Here is an 18,640-nt window from a genome sequence, read left to right on the forward strand (position 1 = left end):
ATGCATTTATCAATACATAAATTAATTCACACCATACCTTGATTCCTGTGGAACTAACAGGTACAGACCACGTCTGACTCATTGATGTTATGGCTCCTTGATTTTTACCAATATTGTTTTCCCAAGATCGATTCAAATTTCGAAAAGATTCCAATTGTCTCTGCTCTGCCATTGGTGGCACAGACCCAAACTCTGCCTGTGAAGGGGCTGCATACATGGGGCCTGGGGTCATCACCATACTATGTGGTGCAGCACTGAAAAATCAATTACTTATATAAGTAACACCACATCCAAAATACTGACAAGTAAACACATCTGCTTCTATTTATCTACAAGAAGTTTCAATTTCAAACTCTAATGGTAAAGCATGAGGTCATCATCGTATGCCTATGTTGTCAAGTTTATAAATTCCATGCTTTCTAAGTCATATTACAATTTTTTTTAAGTTTATCTCATTTAGTGCAATCAAATTTTAAATGAAATATACATCAATTTATATCATACATAATAGTACTTAAGAGCATTTACATGAGGAAATATACCCTATGACATGAAACATGTGGTGGTCTGCTGGGGCATGAGCTGCAAATTTATCCGTCATTGTGAAGAGAATATGCTAAAATATGGGCCTACATATTGGGATATATCTAATGTTAGAATTTTATAGTGCATAGGAAAGCCCTAAAAAATTTGAGAAATAAACTACTGTTTATGGATTCTTAGATAATGCACCACTCTTTGACACCAAATTCAAACTGAAAATATTGGAACTTTAAACAAAAACTTGAAGCTTCTCATTCCTTATCATAAAATGGTAAGAAGTTATTATTGAGTAGAAAATTATAAATATTTAATAACTTATCCAATAACAGTAAATCCATTAAGTAACAATTCTATTGAGACTGGAGACATGGATTCATTTTAGTATTGTTTCATAAACACAAGGTCCACCTTTACCGTAACGAATGTTACGTTTTGTGGGGTAAGCGAACATGAGGCTTTCAAATATTGACGTAGAACTGACTTTGTTCTTGAATAACACATTCAATTTAGAATTTGGATTTGAAATTTGATTAATTTACAAATCATTCCATGACATATTGTTTTAACGCTTTCAGGCATCATGTGTACACTTAATTCTATTTTAAGGACTTCTGATTTTGGCCAAATGAGAGTATTATTTTTTGGGAGGATTCAAAATCTTCCAAAAAATTATATATCTACTTGGTAAGAATAATGATAATTTAATGCAACGAATAAATAAGGCTAAAATTTAGTATTTAAAGTAAAACACACAAAACATTTGACTGAGAACAGAAGCATGTTATTTATTTGAAAAACAAAGGAAAATTCTATACTTAACATATTTTAAAAATGAAATTCACCATAAATTATAAAAAATTCTCTCTCCACAAAAAGTTGTACATTACAAAATGGTCCAGAAAACCATGGTAAATTAAAATTTCAAAATAAAAAGAGATGGTGAAAAAAACATACATGAAGAATTAGCAAAGTCATTACATCAGCTTATTTTGCAAACCTGTTTTCCTTCATAATCTAAAAATATTGAAAATTGATGTTTGATTAATTTAGCTGAGTTGAATTACCTGTAAATATCAGGGGTGAATGTTCCCGGTGTAGGAGCAAACATTTGCTGGGATGGCTGGTATACAGATGACTGTCCAGTTGGGGTGAAAGATGTGTTGTAAGGGCTATAATCCATGCCTACCCTTGGAACTGCAACTCCAATGGATTGACCTACAACAGCTGGAGGAATTGGTGGGCTGACCTGCACTGATGGACTCGCTCCTAAATATCCTACACAACAAACAAATTCACTTAAGAGATATAACAGGCAACATGGATCAGAAAGGGATATTTATATCTCAACTTAACATTCTCACCCATTGAACAAACTCGAGAGCAACCACAAACGGAGTCACAACCTCAAGAGAGTACCTATGTTACATAATGCTACATAAATTAGAAATAAGAGGGTGGCTCAAATTGAAAAACTGGATGGCACAGTAACAATCCATTTACTCCGCATAAAAGGGTTACTGCGCTGACAAAGCTGCTGAAGTTTCAATGACTTACTCTGCCATCATCCTCTGTGTGCTCATCATCATCAAAGCCCTGGGGACAGAGTTAGTCGGTGGAAAACCCATGAAAATTTCACAGGACTAGATGAAATACCACTTCCACTGCAGAGGAATGGTGAGGTAAATGGAGGGCATATAATTGATGAGTAACTTAAAGTGAAATTGATCTGCAATGGAGATAAACATTTTTTCCAGAAACTGAAGAAGAGAATAATTTAGCCAAATGATGTTACAAACCTTATTTCTACAAAAGTCAACTAAAGAGGTTAGCACACATTTAATGAGTACAGATTGGTTAATTAATAAGAAGCTTTTGACAAGGGTATTGTGATAGAATTACAAGGTCTGCCCCAAAAGTAGTAGGACTGAGCCGATTAAAATAAATTCATTGCTGGAATTAATACATTCACTCAAACATTTTCAAAGTATCACCCTTGTGCGTCCAAACACCGCTGTCAGTGGGTTTTCCATGCCTTGTATGCCTCATGGAAGGTGGCAACCGGAATGCTCCTAAGCTCCCTTGTCACGGTTTATTGTAATGCTTTCACTGAGCTGTGGTGACATCCTTTCAGCATGGGTTTGAGGTGTTCATGTCTTGTGTCCATTAACGAAATCGTCTAAAAAATTTTCGATCCTTACTCACATGGTCAAGAAGCTCTTGGCAGATCCATATGCAAGTTTCCTTTTGTTAGTCCGATAGGACTTTCAACACCAACTTCGGACATGCCTTTCTCATGCCCATGTTTTTGGTCACAAGTCCACATACATCACTTTTAGGGATGTCAAGTTCATCATAAACCATGTGAACACTTAATCTGCCATCCCTGCCCAACAAGGCCTTAACTATTGGAAAATTTTCATCACTTTTAGAGGTTGATGGGTGTCTTGAACATTTGGCATCTTCATCATCTTCTCTACCCTCCCGAAACAACTAGTACCACTCAAAAACACCTGACCTACTCATGGCATCATCACCATAGGCTACCTTGACCATGTCACGTGTCACTTTCTCGGTCTTGCACAGTTTCATGCATAATTTGCAGGTCTAGCACAGTTCCAATAACCAGTTCATGACAGAGTGTAACGAGGTCACGTTATAGAGTTTCGCAAATAAATGATCCATACTCCACAAAGACTGGGAGCCAACTGCCACTGGCCTCCAACTGTTCCTGAGACTCCCCTGCCTAGAATCCAGCCAGAGAAACCACCGCTCTTCCGTCTATCCGGGAAAAAATAAGTCTTACTACTTTTGGGGCAGACCTTGCACATAGTAGGGTACCGTTCCACCTAAATCTTGAATATAAACAGACTGTAAGTGTATATTGCCTTGCTTAACAAGACAGAACTTCAAACCTAGACCAAAACCATGAGCATGAGTAAAAAGTGTGTACGAAGTAGGTGCTGTGAGTGCTCTTCAAGTAACGAAGTGAGTAATAGACTACCTGGCCCAGTACAACGAGGCAACCCTGCCTCAGCCACATGACAGACCTGACGTTGCCCTGCCAGACTTCTTCCTCTTTCCCCACCTCAAATCCATGCTGAAAGGACGTCACTGCGGCTTGGTGGGAGCATTACAACAACCCATTATGAGGGAGCTTATCAGCATTCCGAGCGCCACCTTATAGAGGGCATACGAGGCATGGAAAACCTGCTGGCAGCAGTGTGTGGTCCCAAGGCGGTGCTACTTTGAAGAATTTTCAGTAACTATCAATTCTGGCAATTATTTTTTTTAATCGGCTCATCTTACTACTTTTGGGGCACACCATGTATATGGTAGTAATCATCTATTTTTCTTTTTCTACTACCTTCACTCTCTTTAAATTATCTATAAAATACAAAAAAGGGTCGATTCTTTAGCCATGTTTTAGTTCCAAGATTAAGAAAAAGTATAATCATATAGAAAAAAAGTCAATCTTGGAAATGAAGTCGATGCATTCCTTATGATAATAAAATATGACCAATCAAGGGTAAAAAACAGCCTTTAAATAAACATTTGCAGAACTAAACATCTGGTAAGCAGTACCCAAAGGTAGTTCTATGTGCAAAATTTCCAGTTTCTTGTGCAACCTTAAGTTCAATGACCATAAGCAGAAAATTCTGAGGAACTTCACCAGAGATGAAAAGGGTGTGGAAAAAATGGCTGAAAATGTGTACTTGTATGAATATGATAAACAACACTTATACATGGCAGAGAGAAAAATTGGTAAAATTATCAGCATATCTCGATAAAATTAAATCTGTGTCAATACCGTAACACCAACTGAACTGAAGCTGAGCTTTTAATATATTAAGGCCTTTAAAAAAAAATTTAAACACATCAACTGTTTGCACATAAAACAACATTTGTTTCCTAATTCATTGGAAAAGTGGCCTAAGGAGATAGATGTCAACTTCATTGTGCAATAATAGAAGATGGCAAAGAAATATGATTAAATATGTATCCTGGGCATCTTACTTCTGACATTATAGTTTGTTGAGGTGATGTTTAGAATGGGTAAAAAAATATTTATAGTTTGACTCTCAGGCATGTTAACAATTGGTAGGCACAAAATTAGTTCTCAAGAGGGAGATCATAAGATAGGGAAATGTCATGATAATACTACATTCATGTGGTTGGAGACTTTTATGCTGTTATTAATAGCCACTGCAGTTTACCACTCCCCTCTACATAGGCAGGGCTATTTTTGTGAGTTTGCCCATTGGCTAAACACCAATTGTCTACCCTTTCATAGTCCATTGTTTCTTCATATGAATATGTTCATTTTGTAAATATTCTGATTTGATGGATTACATAATATCTAGCCATAATTTAGTTGTGATTGGGGTTAATAATGCAAGATTTCCCAGGAAAAAAATACAAGAAGATTATTAAAAGTTTGCACATGGAATTTACCTTCTCTTATGTTGGCATTGTCAAAAGAAGATGGAGTTATTGTTGGGGTGTTTGAATAAAGCAAATCATCTGCCTGAGCATAGACCTTGTCCTTGCTCAAAAATTCAGGAGTCTGTTTATCACCTTTGGAGTTATGCACATGCTCAACAACCTTGGAGAGGCCTGTACTATTTCTTGATCCTACTTTTCGATTTTTAGCTCTATACCTGTAAAAGAAATTTAAATCAATATGAAACAATGGTGACACAGATCCTGATGTTTTCTTAAGCTTAAACCATATTCCAAATTTTTTCAAACAGCGTTACAAATTGACATACTTTTCCAATTCTTCCTCAGAGTGGGCAAATGTGCAATTGCTTCCTCGGGGACAGCTTCCTCTTAGTGTGAGATCTCTGCACATGCTGATTTTGTACTTTGCATTGTGGGCATGGCCAGCTTCTTGTAATTTTCTACTACCATGGTGTTGGATGAACTCCACCAAACCAGTTACAACTGTCCTTACTGCCTCGAGGGCTCCACAACATTCAGACCAAATGGGCACAGTTGACTCTGAATTATAAGAATGATAAGGAGTCAAAGACATGCAACATGAAATAACCAACAATTAATGAGGCCAATAACAATATACAATGTGCATTAAACACATTTAGGGATCTAATACAAGCAAAATATTTTCAGTGCAACCATTTTCTCTTCTAGGTGAAGTTATGGCAAGGAATTAAATACATTGTCCAAATGTGACAATATGGAAAAGAAGTATCTGTTAGATTAAAACCTTATAATAAATATAAACATATAAATCAGTCTACTACACATGAACACATCTCACATTTTTGAAACTTCAACAAATACAATCAACCAATCACTTTCTCAGGGATTTAGAAATAAAAAAACACTAAGTTATGGATGCAATATTTTACTAAAACTTCCAAATATTCCAAAAATGGAAGCTAGGAGCTGAAAAAACTACAATGGCTAAAAAGTTTCCTATATAATAGTGAATCATAGTCTTCTTTGAGATTGGTTTTTGAGAGAGGACTTTTTCCTCAAAAAATACATACTGTAGGCAAGCAAGTGTACTAGTAAAGCACAGCTGACCTGGACTTGGATCAATAGCTGCTAGCAGTTCCAGATGTGGCCTCAGGATTGATAGGTTTCCAGGATCGCCAGTCCTCTGAAGAGCAATAACAAGCTCTTGCACAGACTGAGCAAACGACTGAGGTGTTTGCAGTTTATCAATAATACTCTGCATATGAGATTTGTGAGCAGTATCCCCATAGAGAAGAGCTGACCACTGATCAGGAGCAATCCTCAGTCCAGCTTCTGTAGCTATTTGGACAATCTGTGCATCATGCTCCCTCCGAAGAGCTTCATATGTTCTAAATTCTTCCTTAAGCTGCATCAAGGATGAGTCACCTTCCCTCTTTGATACCTTGATATTTAGTGCAAAAATTAAACATTGAAATAAAACATATTACACCATACTAATTAACATAGTGTGATGATTAGAAATTGGATGGGATGCCATTTATAAAAATTCAACCACTTTGAAATGGATAGGTTCAACATTGAATGAACAAAAAATAATATTACATGTAATGAAGCGATATGAATATTTTTCCCGTAACTGTGTAAAACTATATGAACACAGATATTTGTCTGACTTTGTGATGTAGCTTTTAAATATTTATACTTAAATTGACATTTAGGCAAAACTACAGAAAAATTTAAATTATAAACCCGGGAAAGGACAACATAAATATTTATACATGAATTTAAGAAGAAACTTTAGTTAGGTACAATTGACACAAATCAGAGAAATTCATACACACATGTATATACTTTTCATAAGAGGATAAGGCAATTTTGATGATGTGTCATTGCACTTGTGTTATTCATATATATATTCAACCCAACCTCACAATCGAATCAACATGTGCTAATTAAGAACTACCCAATGTAGCATAGGCAAACATAATGTTTTCTCAATTGGCTGGATAAGGTAAGAGATTAAAGGTGCCAAATATTAGAAAGTAAGCTCATACCTTAAAACATGATGCCCTATACAAAAGCTGTACAACATGTCCAATGCTTGTTTTTGATGCTTGAGGAAAGTGAGGTTCAAGTCGTTGCACAACAAACATGACCAACACCTTTCTTGACAATGCAGAGCCATCTTCTAGAGCTAGTAAAACCAGTTTTAGAACTTCTTCCTGCATAGCTAAAATGAAGTAAAAACCTTTAGTTTCAGGCATATTATAACAACTATTCAGCAGAATTTTACACCTCTTCATTCAATTGTGCCCAAGGGAATTAGTGGTGTAGCATAAACAATCAAAATAAATGCATGAAAGTAATGCTTACATTTAGCAAGAATTATTTTACTGAATGTTTATGATTGCCCAGGACTAAATGTAGGTAATATATATAGGTAAGATATAATAATCATTACAAAAATTAAGTATGCTATATTCTTCCTTAATGGTGTCCACATTTTCAAAGTGATGTCCCCTCATCACATTTCTGCATTTTGGGAATCAGAAAAAGTTGGGGGCGAGACCTGGCGAATAACAAGGATGATCATGGATGGCGATGGAATTTTTGATGATAAACTGGCGAACATTCAATGCAGAATGAGCAGGTGCATTGTCATGGTGAAGGATCCATTCATCACCTTGAGTCAAATTTGGTCACACACTACGCATACATTCTCTCAAATGCTTGAGAACTGTAAGGTAGAACTCAGCATTTACTGCTCGTCCTTAAGGAAGAAATTCATGTTGAACAACACCTTCGACATCAAAGAAAATCAGGAGCATGACTTTGATTTAATCCACTTGAAAATGGATATTTTCTTCAGAGCATTATCACTGTAAACAGCTGTCAATATTTCAGTAACTTCTTGATCACTTTTCCTGCACTTCACCATAAACTAGATGTTGATTTGTTGTTCCATGATTTCGTCAATTTCCATTTTCAACAAAGAGTAAAAACAAAGAACAGAAACTAACATAATCGGCACCATATGCACAGCTCGATGATCCACCTAGCAAAGATGGCTCATTGGGTCCCAGGCAACTAGTGCAGCTAGAGGGAGGGGCTATAGGCCGCGTCATGGCAACCAGATTGCACCAGTTTGCTATTTATTGTACAGACCTCATGTGTGTCTATGTGTATATATGTACATATATATATACACACACGTGTTACTGTGTATTGTACTATTCGGCACTTCCGTGTTATGTCTACGAAAGCATATATGTATATATTTATATATATAACACATAAAGATACAAACTGTATGGAATTATGATTCATTCAACAAGTGTTAGTGAAGTACGATGAAGATGGCAGAAAAATCTTACCATGAAAAAACTTTGGTTTTTGTGGCCCAGAATTGTGAGTACAAAAAATGAGCATTTGAATTTATCAATACTGCATTCAGTTTCTCTTCTTTTATTTCAATGGTATAATATAATGGCACTGTGTAGCATATTTGCTATTCCCGGAATCTCAGAAGGAAACTTGATTGCTATGTATCTTTCCAAAATTCTTACCAGGACTGGGATCAAACAATAATTGGAAGATACCAACCAAACTTTTTATGAAAGAAAATGAAAATTTATGAGATCCATTTTCAGAAAAGTGACCATTATATATACTATCAAAATATTTATGATAGAAATTAGTCATTAATGCTGAAAATGAAATACAAAAATTTGCAAATGGGAGTATGCCCATTGAAAATAAATTTACAGTAAACTCTCAATTATCTTTATTTATTGTAATGGATGCATGATGAAGCACAAATAATACAAAAACATGGATAACCAAATATGAGGAAAATATGGTCATGATATTAATGGATTCAATTCGTATGAATCAAAATAATCAAAAAACATACCAGTGGCCGAAATTAAAAAACAAATGAACTCTCCTTTTTAACTCCTTGTAATTAATTTGAGTTTAATTTAGCAATGGAAAGTACAATTAAAACCATTTTCAACCATTTTTATCAAGATGGTATCACAACATTAGGAGAACACACAAATATCATTAAGTGAAAAATCAGAATGGATGGTCAAAGAGTTAAACTAATCATGGTGACAGCAAAAAACCTTACAGGCAAAGAATGAATATTGACAAAGGGTTGCAGATAAGGAGTTACATCCATCATACGATACCAATTGAAACAATTATGTTCAAATAGTTAATGACTTATTTGCTGCACAGTAAAACTTATTTAAATTTATTTTAAAATTTGCTTGCCTTATAGGAGAATTTGGCATTTTCAGGGCTAATAAATATATTTGATATAATATTAATACTAATAAATATTATTGATGAACTTTTGATTTAGCTATCAAAATAAAAAACTTTTAAGACAGCAAAGTAATTCAAATAAATTTTTAAAAAAGTATCATGAAGTTTTAAAGCATATAATTTTCTTTACCATTGTAACTTTATTAAAATTATGAGGTGCTGGAAAGAGAGAATAGCATGGATAATCTAAACCCAAGTTTTTGTTACCCAACTACATTTTTTGATCATAGTATAGTATGTTTTTATTCTTATTAGCTCATTGCCAATAATCAATCGTCTTTAAAATTCACTTCAAAGCTCAATCAAGTACTTTAAGATTTCACTTATGTAGTTGGCCATGATGCATGCAACATTTTCAACATAATCTTAATTAATAAATACTAATTTATTGCTTAGTTGCATTATTTACATTCTATAAGGGAGCATTATACTAGGAATCGGCAAACACTGCTTTTCTTTAAGCCCTTCTTGGTGATTTAAGATCTAGGTAAGAACAAAAGTCAACACGCCAAAAACATCGTAATCTTGTGGAAAGCACCACATTTTTAGAGAAATTTCCTCAAGATACTTGTGAGTATTTTTATTCTATCCTTAAAGGAAAGTTTTCGATGCACACAGACTGTACCTACTTGCCTCTCCTAACAAAAACAACCTGCCATGAGACAACAATAAGCCCCTCTATAATTCTACATACTTCCTTCTACCTTTCAATCCGCTCAACATCCCTATCCTGCCCTTACCCCTTCCCTGTTTGCGTAACATTCCCCTTCTACCAATCTTCAACATCCCATTACCAATCAAAACACTATATTCACTGTTCCTGCCTCTTTTGGATTTGTCCTAACAATCCTCTCTCTTTCCACACCACCCTAGGACTTCCTTATTTGTTTTCCCTTATGTCCATTTCACCTTTTCCATCCTTCCTCCAGCTTTCATCTACATTTCATAAGCATCTAATCTACACCTATTGCCTTACTTCAACAGCTACGATTTCACAGGGGACAAAGTCATGCTCCATAAACTATAGACACTATTATCAACCCTAAGGTTGGTTTGGTAGGTAATGGTAGAGTTCCCCCAAAACTATCTATGCCTGATGGCCTGTGAAATCCACACAGGGGATAGACACAAGATAGGGGAGTCAGTTCCTTTCCCTGTGCTGGCTATGGTTTCCCACATCTGGTACCCAACATTTCAAAGATCTGGTACCCCAAAAATCGCAGAGCTTGTTTGAGCTATGGGTACCCAAGAGGCATGCCTGTGAAGTGAACCCGGGTCTTCTGGCCAATAGTAGAACTCTCTGCCCCTGGCCATATACCCTGTTCACTTCTTTCTCCCTGTGATTGCTCGGTGGCATGTAGACCAGAACAGTTGCCAACATTGTAAGCTCAGCTTTACTTCAACTAATAATATCCTATCAGTCACTTGTTGTGTTTACTGCACTTCTTCCAACCTTTTTGTTCAATACTATTGCCTCCCCTCATTGGCTCTCATCCCTGCTGTAGTATATTACTCTACAATTATCACTTCTGTAATCCCTGATATTCTCCCAGTTCACCTTGCACAGGCCTGAAAAAAATAAATACCATTTATATGCCCTCTCTTTCTCCTGTTATATAATTTTTAATTTTCTTTTCCCTAACATTGTCCTAACATTCAAAGCCACTATTCTAACTGGTTCAGCCTTCATCTGCCTTCCGTGCTGCTAATGTCCCATTTGCTTGGCAAGGATTTCATGAACTAACGTATACATACAGGGTGCGGTGCTAATATCTGGACAAATTTCAATGTGAATTTCCTGCCACATCATAATTCCACTGGAGGTTGCAATTGGCATTCTTGAAAGCTATAGGCATCTAGTAAACAGTCATTGCCCTCAAAATGTCTCAGAAGTTTCATACAAATGCGGAGTACAATCGAAGAGCTGCTATTATTGAAAGTGTTATCAACTTAATTTTCACGAAAGAATACAATTGCAGTAGGTCAGAATATAGTTTCTATTAGACCCTGAGAGGTATAATACTGAACAGATTCTTTGCATGCCTTGAATTAATTTAAACCTTTCAAAACAACAGAATTATGAGGAGGAATGTGCATTGTTTTGCACTAAAAAGTTTTTCAAAGGATAAAAGTCAAATAAAATTACATATGCTATTGATATTTAGATGCTAGTAAATGGTGAATTAAATTGTTAACATGCTTTGATTTTCTCATCCAGAATGGCAAATATAATAGAGTAATGAAATCAAAAAAACTTCCATATCAACAGTCATTTCAAGATATTCACAGGTTTCACAATTTATGTAATTAAATGGCTTACAAGAGGAAGGTGGGTTATTTTGACTTTAATGCAATGATTTTATCTTAGCTCCTGAACGTAGGCTTAGCTTTCCTTCATGTTTGAAAGTGTTCCTGCCCCATTATGGCTACTTACATGAGAATTTATGAATATTCACAACAGAATGGGGCCTATTAGAGTTTCTTATGGTACATTGGGTTTTATGTCTGTCTCTCTGAGATCATGTCAGCAAAATAACAAAGTTCACAGCAAAATAAAAATTTCCTAAAAAGAAGAGTTCTTCCTAATAAATCGTAGTCTAAATAATGTTTTTATACAAAACAACACTAAGCTCTACATTATCCATGCTGAACTGATCCCAACACAATGAAATTTTAATAAAATTACGATTGTAAAGATGATTAAATATTTTGGAACTTCAATATGTTTTTTAAAAAAATACAAGTTTGAAATATATTAGCTTTCTTAAAAAAATTTCATATCACAAAATTAAAAAAAGTTGTCCATTAGTTAAATGTTTTAATTTAAACATTTTTGTACTATTTGTACTTTCCCAGCATCCATTTCCCTCAAATTTATTAGCTGTGATAATTCCATATTCTCCTTTACGGTGAGCAAATACATAGCTTTACAATGTAATAAATAAGTCATTCATCCACACTGCATCATTTTAATCGGTATCATATGATGAATATGAACCTGCATTAGCTATCCTTTTTTAAACCATTTTCCCCAGCCATTTATTTTTTCCTGGCTATTTGATTTGTTTAAGCTTTCTGAGGGAATTTCGTCCTGCTATTCATTTCATGATAGTTCTATAAATCTACAATTCCACCCTTATAAAATGACTAAAAAATGTACATATGTTAAACTTATCATTTCTGCTAACACTAAAATATGTCAAGAGTTTTTCATTCATTCTAATACTCAGAAAGATGGTAAAAATGGTAAATGAGATTATAAAGCAATTGCTTAAGTTCTGGTAATAGGTTTACAGGATGAAAATGAGATCATTTATCTTACCAGGACCAAGAAATTGGCAGCCTCGCGCACGCACTGCGGCCCATAAGTTGGCAGAAAGTTGCTGGGGGTTTTGATGTTGCAAAATGAGCTCCGTGACAGTGCGCTCACCAAGAGATCGAGCTGCACGCATAGCTCTTGACCTCCCTTCTTCTTCCATCAACTGACAATTGATTAGTGTCACAAGTTTCCTCTGCATTGGCCTTGAAAGAACGCTGGTGCCACCACCTCCATTCCCTGAGAAGGTAATAAAAGAAAAATTTTCAACACTTCAGCAATTAACACTCTCCATCATTCAGAGAAAAATCACTACACTTGATAGCACAAATGTCATCCCATAAATTATAATCTAAGCTAAGAACTATGACTCGTCATTAAATTTTGACAATTGAAAATTTTACTTAATTCTTATCTCATCCCTAAACTTTACTATGAAAAAATAAACCGATTTTGAGAATGAGAAAAAACATTCTTTTATCAGAATTGCACAGCATGATAAAATCTCCTAAAAGAAGTCAGAACTGTCTCCTATTACTCAACAGTAAAAATTTATTTGGAGCAGTAATGAAAATTCAATTAACAGTATTCTTAAGCTAACTTGCATCTAAAGTACTCTCTGTTATTTCAGATAGAATGAAAACTGACAGAAAAAAACTCTACGCAGCAGTTCTTCAACTGTTGTCAAATGATGGTCTTGAGTTCTGATCTAAACAGCTCTCCAGGAGCCCTAAATATATGCACTCCAAATTGCCATTCTCCTCTTGACAAGGCTTTCATTTTCAAAATATATCATTCTCTACGGAAAGTTTCATTTAGTGTTTGAAGGAAATGTGATTCTTTTTTCATCCAAATAACTTTTTCTAAATGGCATGCTTCCTTTTATCTTTCTTCAGGTAAACAACTAAACAACACATGCATTATATTTCCAAGGAAAATATGTGATTGCTTAGAAATAGAATAATGTGGTACAAATTTAGGCAAAGGAAATGGAGGCAGTGTAAGGACTATTTATAGTAATGCAGGTTTTGGATTATTTATTTAGTTTTGTTTAATGGTAGGGCTTAAAAAGTAGGATGATAAAGAGCCTGGGATATGAAATTGGGCTCAATACAACCATAGAGTATGAAATAAAAAATCCCACAGCTAACAAATCAATGCAATAACAAAACAAGAAAACATTATTTAATATTTTGACAATTAAGAACAATCATCAACTGTAAAAATCTAGATTCAGGCATTATTATCGAATCATGACAACAAAAGTATTTACATTGACAAAATAAAAATGGTAAAACCTTATTGAGTAACAATAAAAGTTTATTGTTCTTCTGGGAACCCCACACTTGCTCTATGAGACACTAGAAAGTAATATTTCAGGTATCAGCAACACATGTAGGGTGAAGCATGAACACCAATGGATTTGATGGCGGCTGTTGAATGCTTACATACTTAAAAATGAACCAATGAGCTCATGTTAAGATTGAGCATTTTTCCTTCGGCTGAAGAATTACGTAAGAATACAAATAAACACATCCACTCAGGGATACTCTAAAGCAATGGATAGAACATTGTTTTTTGGTATTAACTGGAGAACAGAAGTTGAACTCACCTGAAGAGAACGGTTTCAGGTACAGAGCCAATTCTTCGATGCATTTTTTCGCTTGTAAATAATTTGTTAACTCATCTGTTGAAAGACCTTTGAGGTTACCATTCAGCTCTATTTCTGGGACACTAGCTCCCACTAACTGTAGCAAAGCAAAATTTACAGGAAGGTTCTCTATTTCGGTGTTTATACTTGTCTGAAATAAACAAATAGAGTAAGTTTCTTCATACTGTAGGTTAACAGACAGCAAAGAAATAATCTAAAAATCCACTCACCTGATCAAAAGGGCATTGTTTCCTATGTAGGTTGGACAGGCATGTCTTGCACACAGTGTGCCCACATCCCAGACTAATAGGGCTGCGTAAGGTGGCATCAAATTCATTTCGGCACACTGGGCATGACAAAAATTCAGTCCATTGGGGCGCCTGGATTGGCATTCTGAGAATATAGAGTGTAAGCTGATTTCATCATTGCACGTACATTATCTTTTACCTCACACACATTTATCATGCAATTTTACAAAAACTGGAACAAATAGTAATAAATTTTAAAGAGTGCGTAATGAAACAATTTTCATGATAACCGGTACGATACATATCAAACCCGACTAAATTATTACACCGAGCACGGGGGTGAGATAACAATTAAGTTTCTTACGTCGTAATTGATGGATTTCACTTAAAATGTACCATGGTCAAAAATTTTGAACTTTTATAGGGTCAATAACTGCACCATAAAACGGAGGCGGAACATTCGTTGAATTCAAAGGCCAGGGTCAGAGACATACATATAGTGACGTTGCTCAAGTTCACTCTTATGCACTCCGCTTGACCTCAAATCAATCCGCTATTTCATAACAGCATTAAAAACACTAAGTGAAAAGTCAACTAGTTGTGTGCAATACCATGCAAATAACGTGCTGAATTTCATTTAAGTGAAATAATTCAGATAAAATTATTAATAATGTTGGATACGGCGAAGACGCAAACAGGGAGGTAATCAACCCGGAATACATCAGACATCGAGACAAATTTTTTACACATTCAGGTAAAAATGTAAGGTACTAGAGATGTTGTATAAGTCAATCACGGACACCTGAGGCACAAATACCTGGATAATTACTACGTTGCACATCAGGTAGTCTTCATGGCAGCTAGCATTGAACATTGTTGACACATCGCCATCTGTGTGCGAAATCATCACAGAAGTGGTAAACAGATGAACGAGACTTTCCGATAGGTAAAATCTGCTTCCGGGATGTGAAAACGTCAAACCGGTAGTAATGTTTTGAAATTTGACAGTCACGTTGGTAATACGGCAGTTCTAACTAAAATTAGGAAAACAAAAAATATTTGTCGTTAATATTCAATTTAATATTGTTTCGTTAGGGCTATTGAAAAAGTGTCAATCAATAACTAGAATTATTGATCAAGTTATCGATCAACGCATTACTGTAAGAGAAACGCCGGCGTCCGTTCGAATGTGTGTATCATTAGCCTCAATTAATGGTAACCTCATCCAATATTTAAAAATTATTTGGATTGATTCGAGAACACACACTATCTGAGATATATTGTGAAGGCACCGCGGAAGTGTAGAGTGATTATAGTGCCGACTACTGGTTCATACCTAATTCAGAAATTCTCAGGTATTCTTCTATTAACTTATTTGTCGCTAGTTAAATTATTTGGATCGGTTTGTGGAGTTTAGGTCAAGTAACGTAAAAATATGGACGAATTAGTATATGCAAATCATATTCTTATATATCTCGGCTTATCAAATCAATGATAAGGTACTAGACGATGTATTGGTGGCTCGTGTGTGTATATAATGCCTAGATGATGTTTTAAAATGAGATGTCAATCACTTGAACATTATCGTAAATACTAATGTGAACTAGGGACCCCGTTACACATGTAATGACACCATTTCCGTTATATAGTTGCAAAATATGGGTATTTAAGACCGGTTCCTCACTTCTCCCAAGAAATAGTTCCTGGCAATACCAAGCCTTATCAACAACTTCTTATGTATGCTTACCATTCGGTACTCATTAACAGCAAATTGATAGGAAAAATAAGCAAATGTCTACACATCTTTATGAAATGTCCATGGATTTCCTTGCAGATTATTGAAAGTATTGGATGAAAATTAACCTTGTTGTGATCTTTCTATTTGAGGTTAGTGATCGGCAATGGGGCAAGATTGGAGCTGGAGTAGAAGCATTTAAGAAAGACAAAATACGAAGAAATACACAAAACGATGAATGTAAAGGGTTTAGTGAGATTTTCACCTCTATGCACGTTAATATTTCTTGGATCGTTGGGTTAGAGCAAAGGGCACCTACGGAAAACTATCTGTCAATTGGCCCACCCTGATATAGGTGTAGCTTCCCAACCGTAGTTCTCTTTACCCAATATACTATCGAATTCTATTTAGGATATGTGTACTCGAAAGTATACATGGTCCTGAGATTTGAAAATGAAATGGCCATTTTTTTCCCTTGTAAGACCTCATTTGGATTATGTTTTCATTCATTTTCTCTCCATTTTAACCTTCTTTTGGAAAAGTAATGAAGTTGATCTATTGCGAATTAACATACTTCTCAAGCCACTCAGTTTACTTATCTTCTTCAGAACCTAACTTTGCGTAACTCTCTTCTTGGTGGTTGGCTGATTATGTTATTTAAACACCTTGGCGGTTAAATGTCCTCCCTTGCCTTTTGGAATCTATCTACTTATTGTGAATTTACGACTTAGATAAGCCTTCAGCATTACGCCATAGTGGATTTAATTACTCCGAGAATATTAAGCACCTAGCTTTAGTTGCCTATTGGTTTTGCTTCCAATTATGTATTAATTATTTTAAAATACTCTTACTTAAAAAAAACAACGTTTTTTATTCCTTTCAAATGCCGACTCTTAATTTTTCATTTTTCCATTCATGCATATTTGGATTTCTTCCATCTGCAGCTGTGGTGTTTTTTTATCCTTTTTGTTGCTTCAGTTAAATAATTTAATTTAGAGGCCAGGTTGCCTGAATTCACTTGTGTCAGGCATGACTTAGTAAAATTCGGCTGAAATCGATTGAATTTTGAATGAAATCACTGAAGATCTGTAATTTAATTGTTCTTTAATTTTCCCACGGCCACTTTCACGCCTCCTCACCTTGTCTGGTCTTGGTTTGGATGTTAAAGAAATGTGGAAATTATGCATGTATTAGTATATTGCTGTGAGCTTTTATTCTTTAAACATGTTTCTTTCTTTACATTCTTATGAATGAAATCATGTTTACTAATGTTAATATACTGCAATTGTCAGAACTCACTTTCTCTATAATGTCATACTATAAATCTTGGGAATAATTATTGAGGTGGTTTTCATAGCATTATGGGAGAAGAATTTGGTTGAAAGGTTTCGTTAGATGAGTGTTAGTTCGTATTCCAAAAAAGGGAAAGGCAACCTAATGTGAGGAATATAGAACAAGAGGTTTGGTTTTGCTGGAAGCTAAAGTAATACTTAGAATTATCTGTAAGAGGATGGAGAGGGAGGAAGATCATTACTTGGGGGGTGTTCATAATCCTTGGGGTATGATCATGGCATCTCTTTAGCAGTGATGTTGAAAAGTTATTTTTACCCCCATTGTACTATGGAAGGAGAGATCATTTTAATAAAATTAGAGAAATCAAGTGTAAAACAGATAGATTGAAGATGTCATTTTTTCCACGAAAGAAAAGGGATCAGAATAACATTGCCCAACGGTAGTAGGGTCCTTCTGGGGTAAAAATTAGTCCGGTGTGTATTCACTCCCTGCCACATACCCTAGCGGTGGCTTGCAGGGTACTAAAACGAATAAATCATTTTGGGCTCACCAAGGGGAAAGGTAAGGTTGGTGCCAAAGCAGTAATGAAATCACTGCTAGAAATGAACGTTAAGTACAATCAGGATGTATTTGTTTGTTTTGTAGATTAAGGTAAGACATCAGAAGAGTAAACTGGGAAGAATTAATGGATTTATTGGAGATTATTGGGGTGGATTTGAGAGAGAAGTAACTTATCGACCTATCTGAGAAGTAAGATAGGGTGGTCATTATCACTCCTGCAATGGTAAGAACTGGAGGTAGGTTTGAAAGTTGATCGGTAATCTAAAGAATCAGTATGGTCCGTTGGGTGATCAAGATTTAGTTAGCCTAGTCAGTCAAGGGAATACAGTCATTGCTGAGCACGTTAGAATCTCAGTTTGATAGGTATGGGATCAATGAGTTAATAAAACAAAGGTTATGGGTTTTCTAGAAATAGGAAGACTAAGTTAAACGTTATAATAGAAGGGTAAAAATTATAGCATGTGTAACTGTTTACCTATGTCAAGTGTTTGGACCAAGATAGTCAAAGTAGTAGGGAC

General features: G+C 35.3%; 1 protein-coding gene across 2 annotated transcripts in view; it reads right to left on the reverse strand.

Moving 5' to 3' along the window:
* roq (RING finger and CCCH-type zinc finger domain-containing protein roquin) overlaps positions 1-15,420 on the reverse strand; it is a 29,642-nt gene extending 14,222 nt beyond the window's left edge. Inside the window, exons 1-10 of one of the 2 annotated variants that reach the window (XM_071590955.1) lie at positions 15,351-15,420; positions 14,516-14,678; positions 14,247-14,436; positions 12,641-12,874; positions 7,041-7,216; positions 6,094-6,427; positions 5,313-5,544; positions 4,996-5,201; positions 1,608-1,818; positions 38-254 (exon numbers count right to left, since the gene is read on the reverse strand). In XM_071590955.1, the coding sequence (XP_071447056.1) occupies positions 38-254; positions 1,608-1,818; positions 4,996-5,201; positions 5,313-5,544; positions 6,094-6,427; positions 7,041-7,216; positions 12,641-12,874; positions 14,247-14,436; positions 14,516-14,677 (1,962 nt within the window). In that variant the 5' untranslated portion in view covers position 14,678; positions 15,351-15,420. Of the gene's footprint in view, positions 1-37; positions 255-1,607; positions 1,819-4,995; positions 5,202-5,312; positions 5,545-6,093; positions 6,428-7,040; positions 7,217-12,640; positions 12,875-14,246; positions 14,437-14,515; positions 14,679-14,897; positions 14,987-15,350 lie in introns of those variants that run through there. The other variant, XM_071590956.1, reaches the window with a different exon arrangement.
* Between the last annotated feature and the right edge of the window lie 3,220 nt (positions 15,421-18,640).

This window comes from Hetaerina americana, unplaced genomic scaffold, assembly GCF_022747635.1.
Source record: "Hetaerina americana unplaced genomic scaffold, ioHetAmer1.1.p SCAF_4, whole genome shotgun sequence".
NCBI lineage: Eukaryota > Metazoa > Arthropoda > Insecta > Odonata > Calopterygidae > Hetaerina > Hetaerina americana.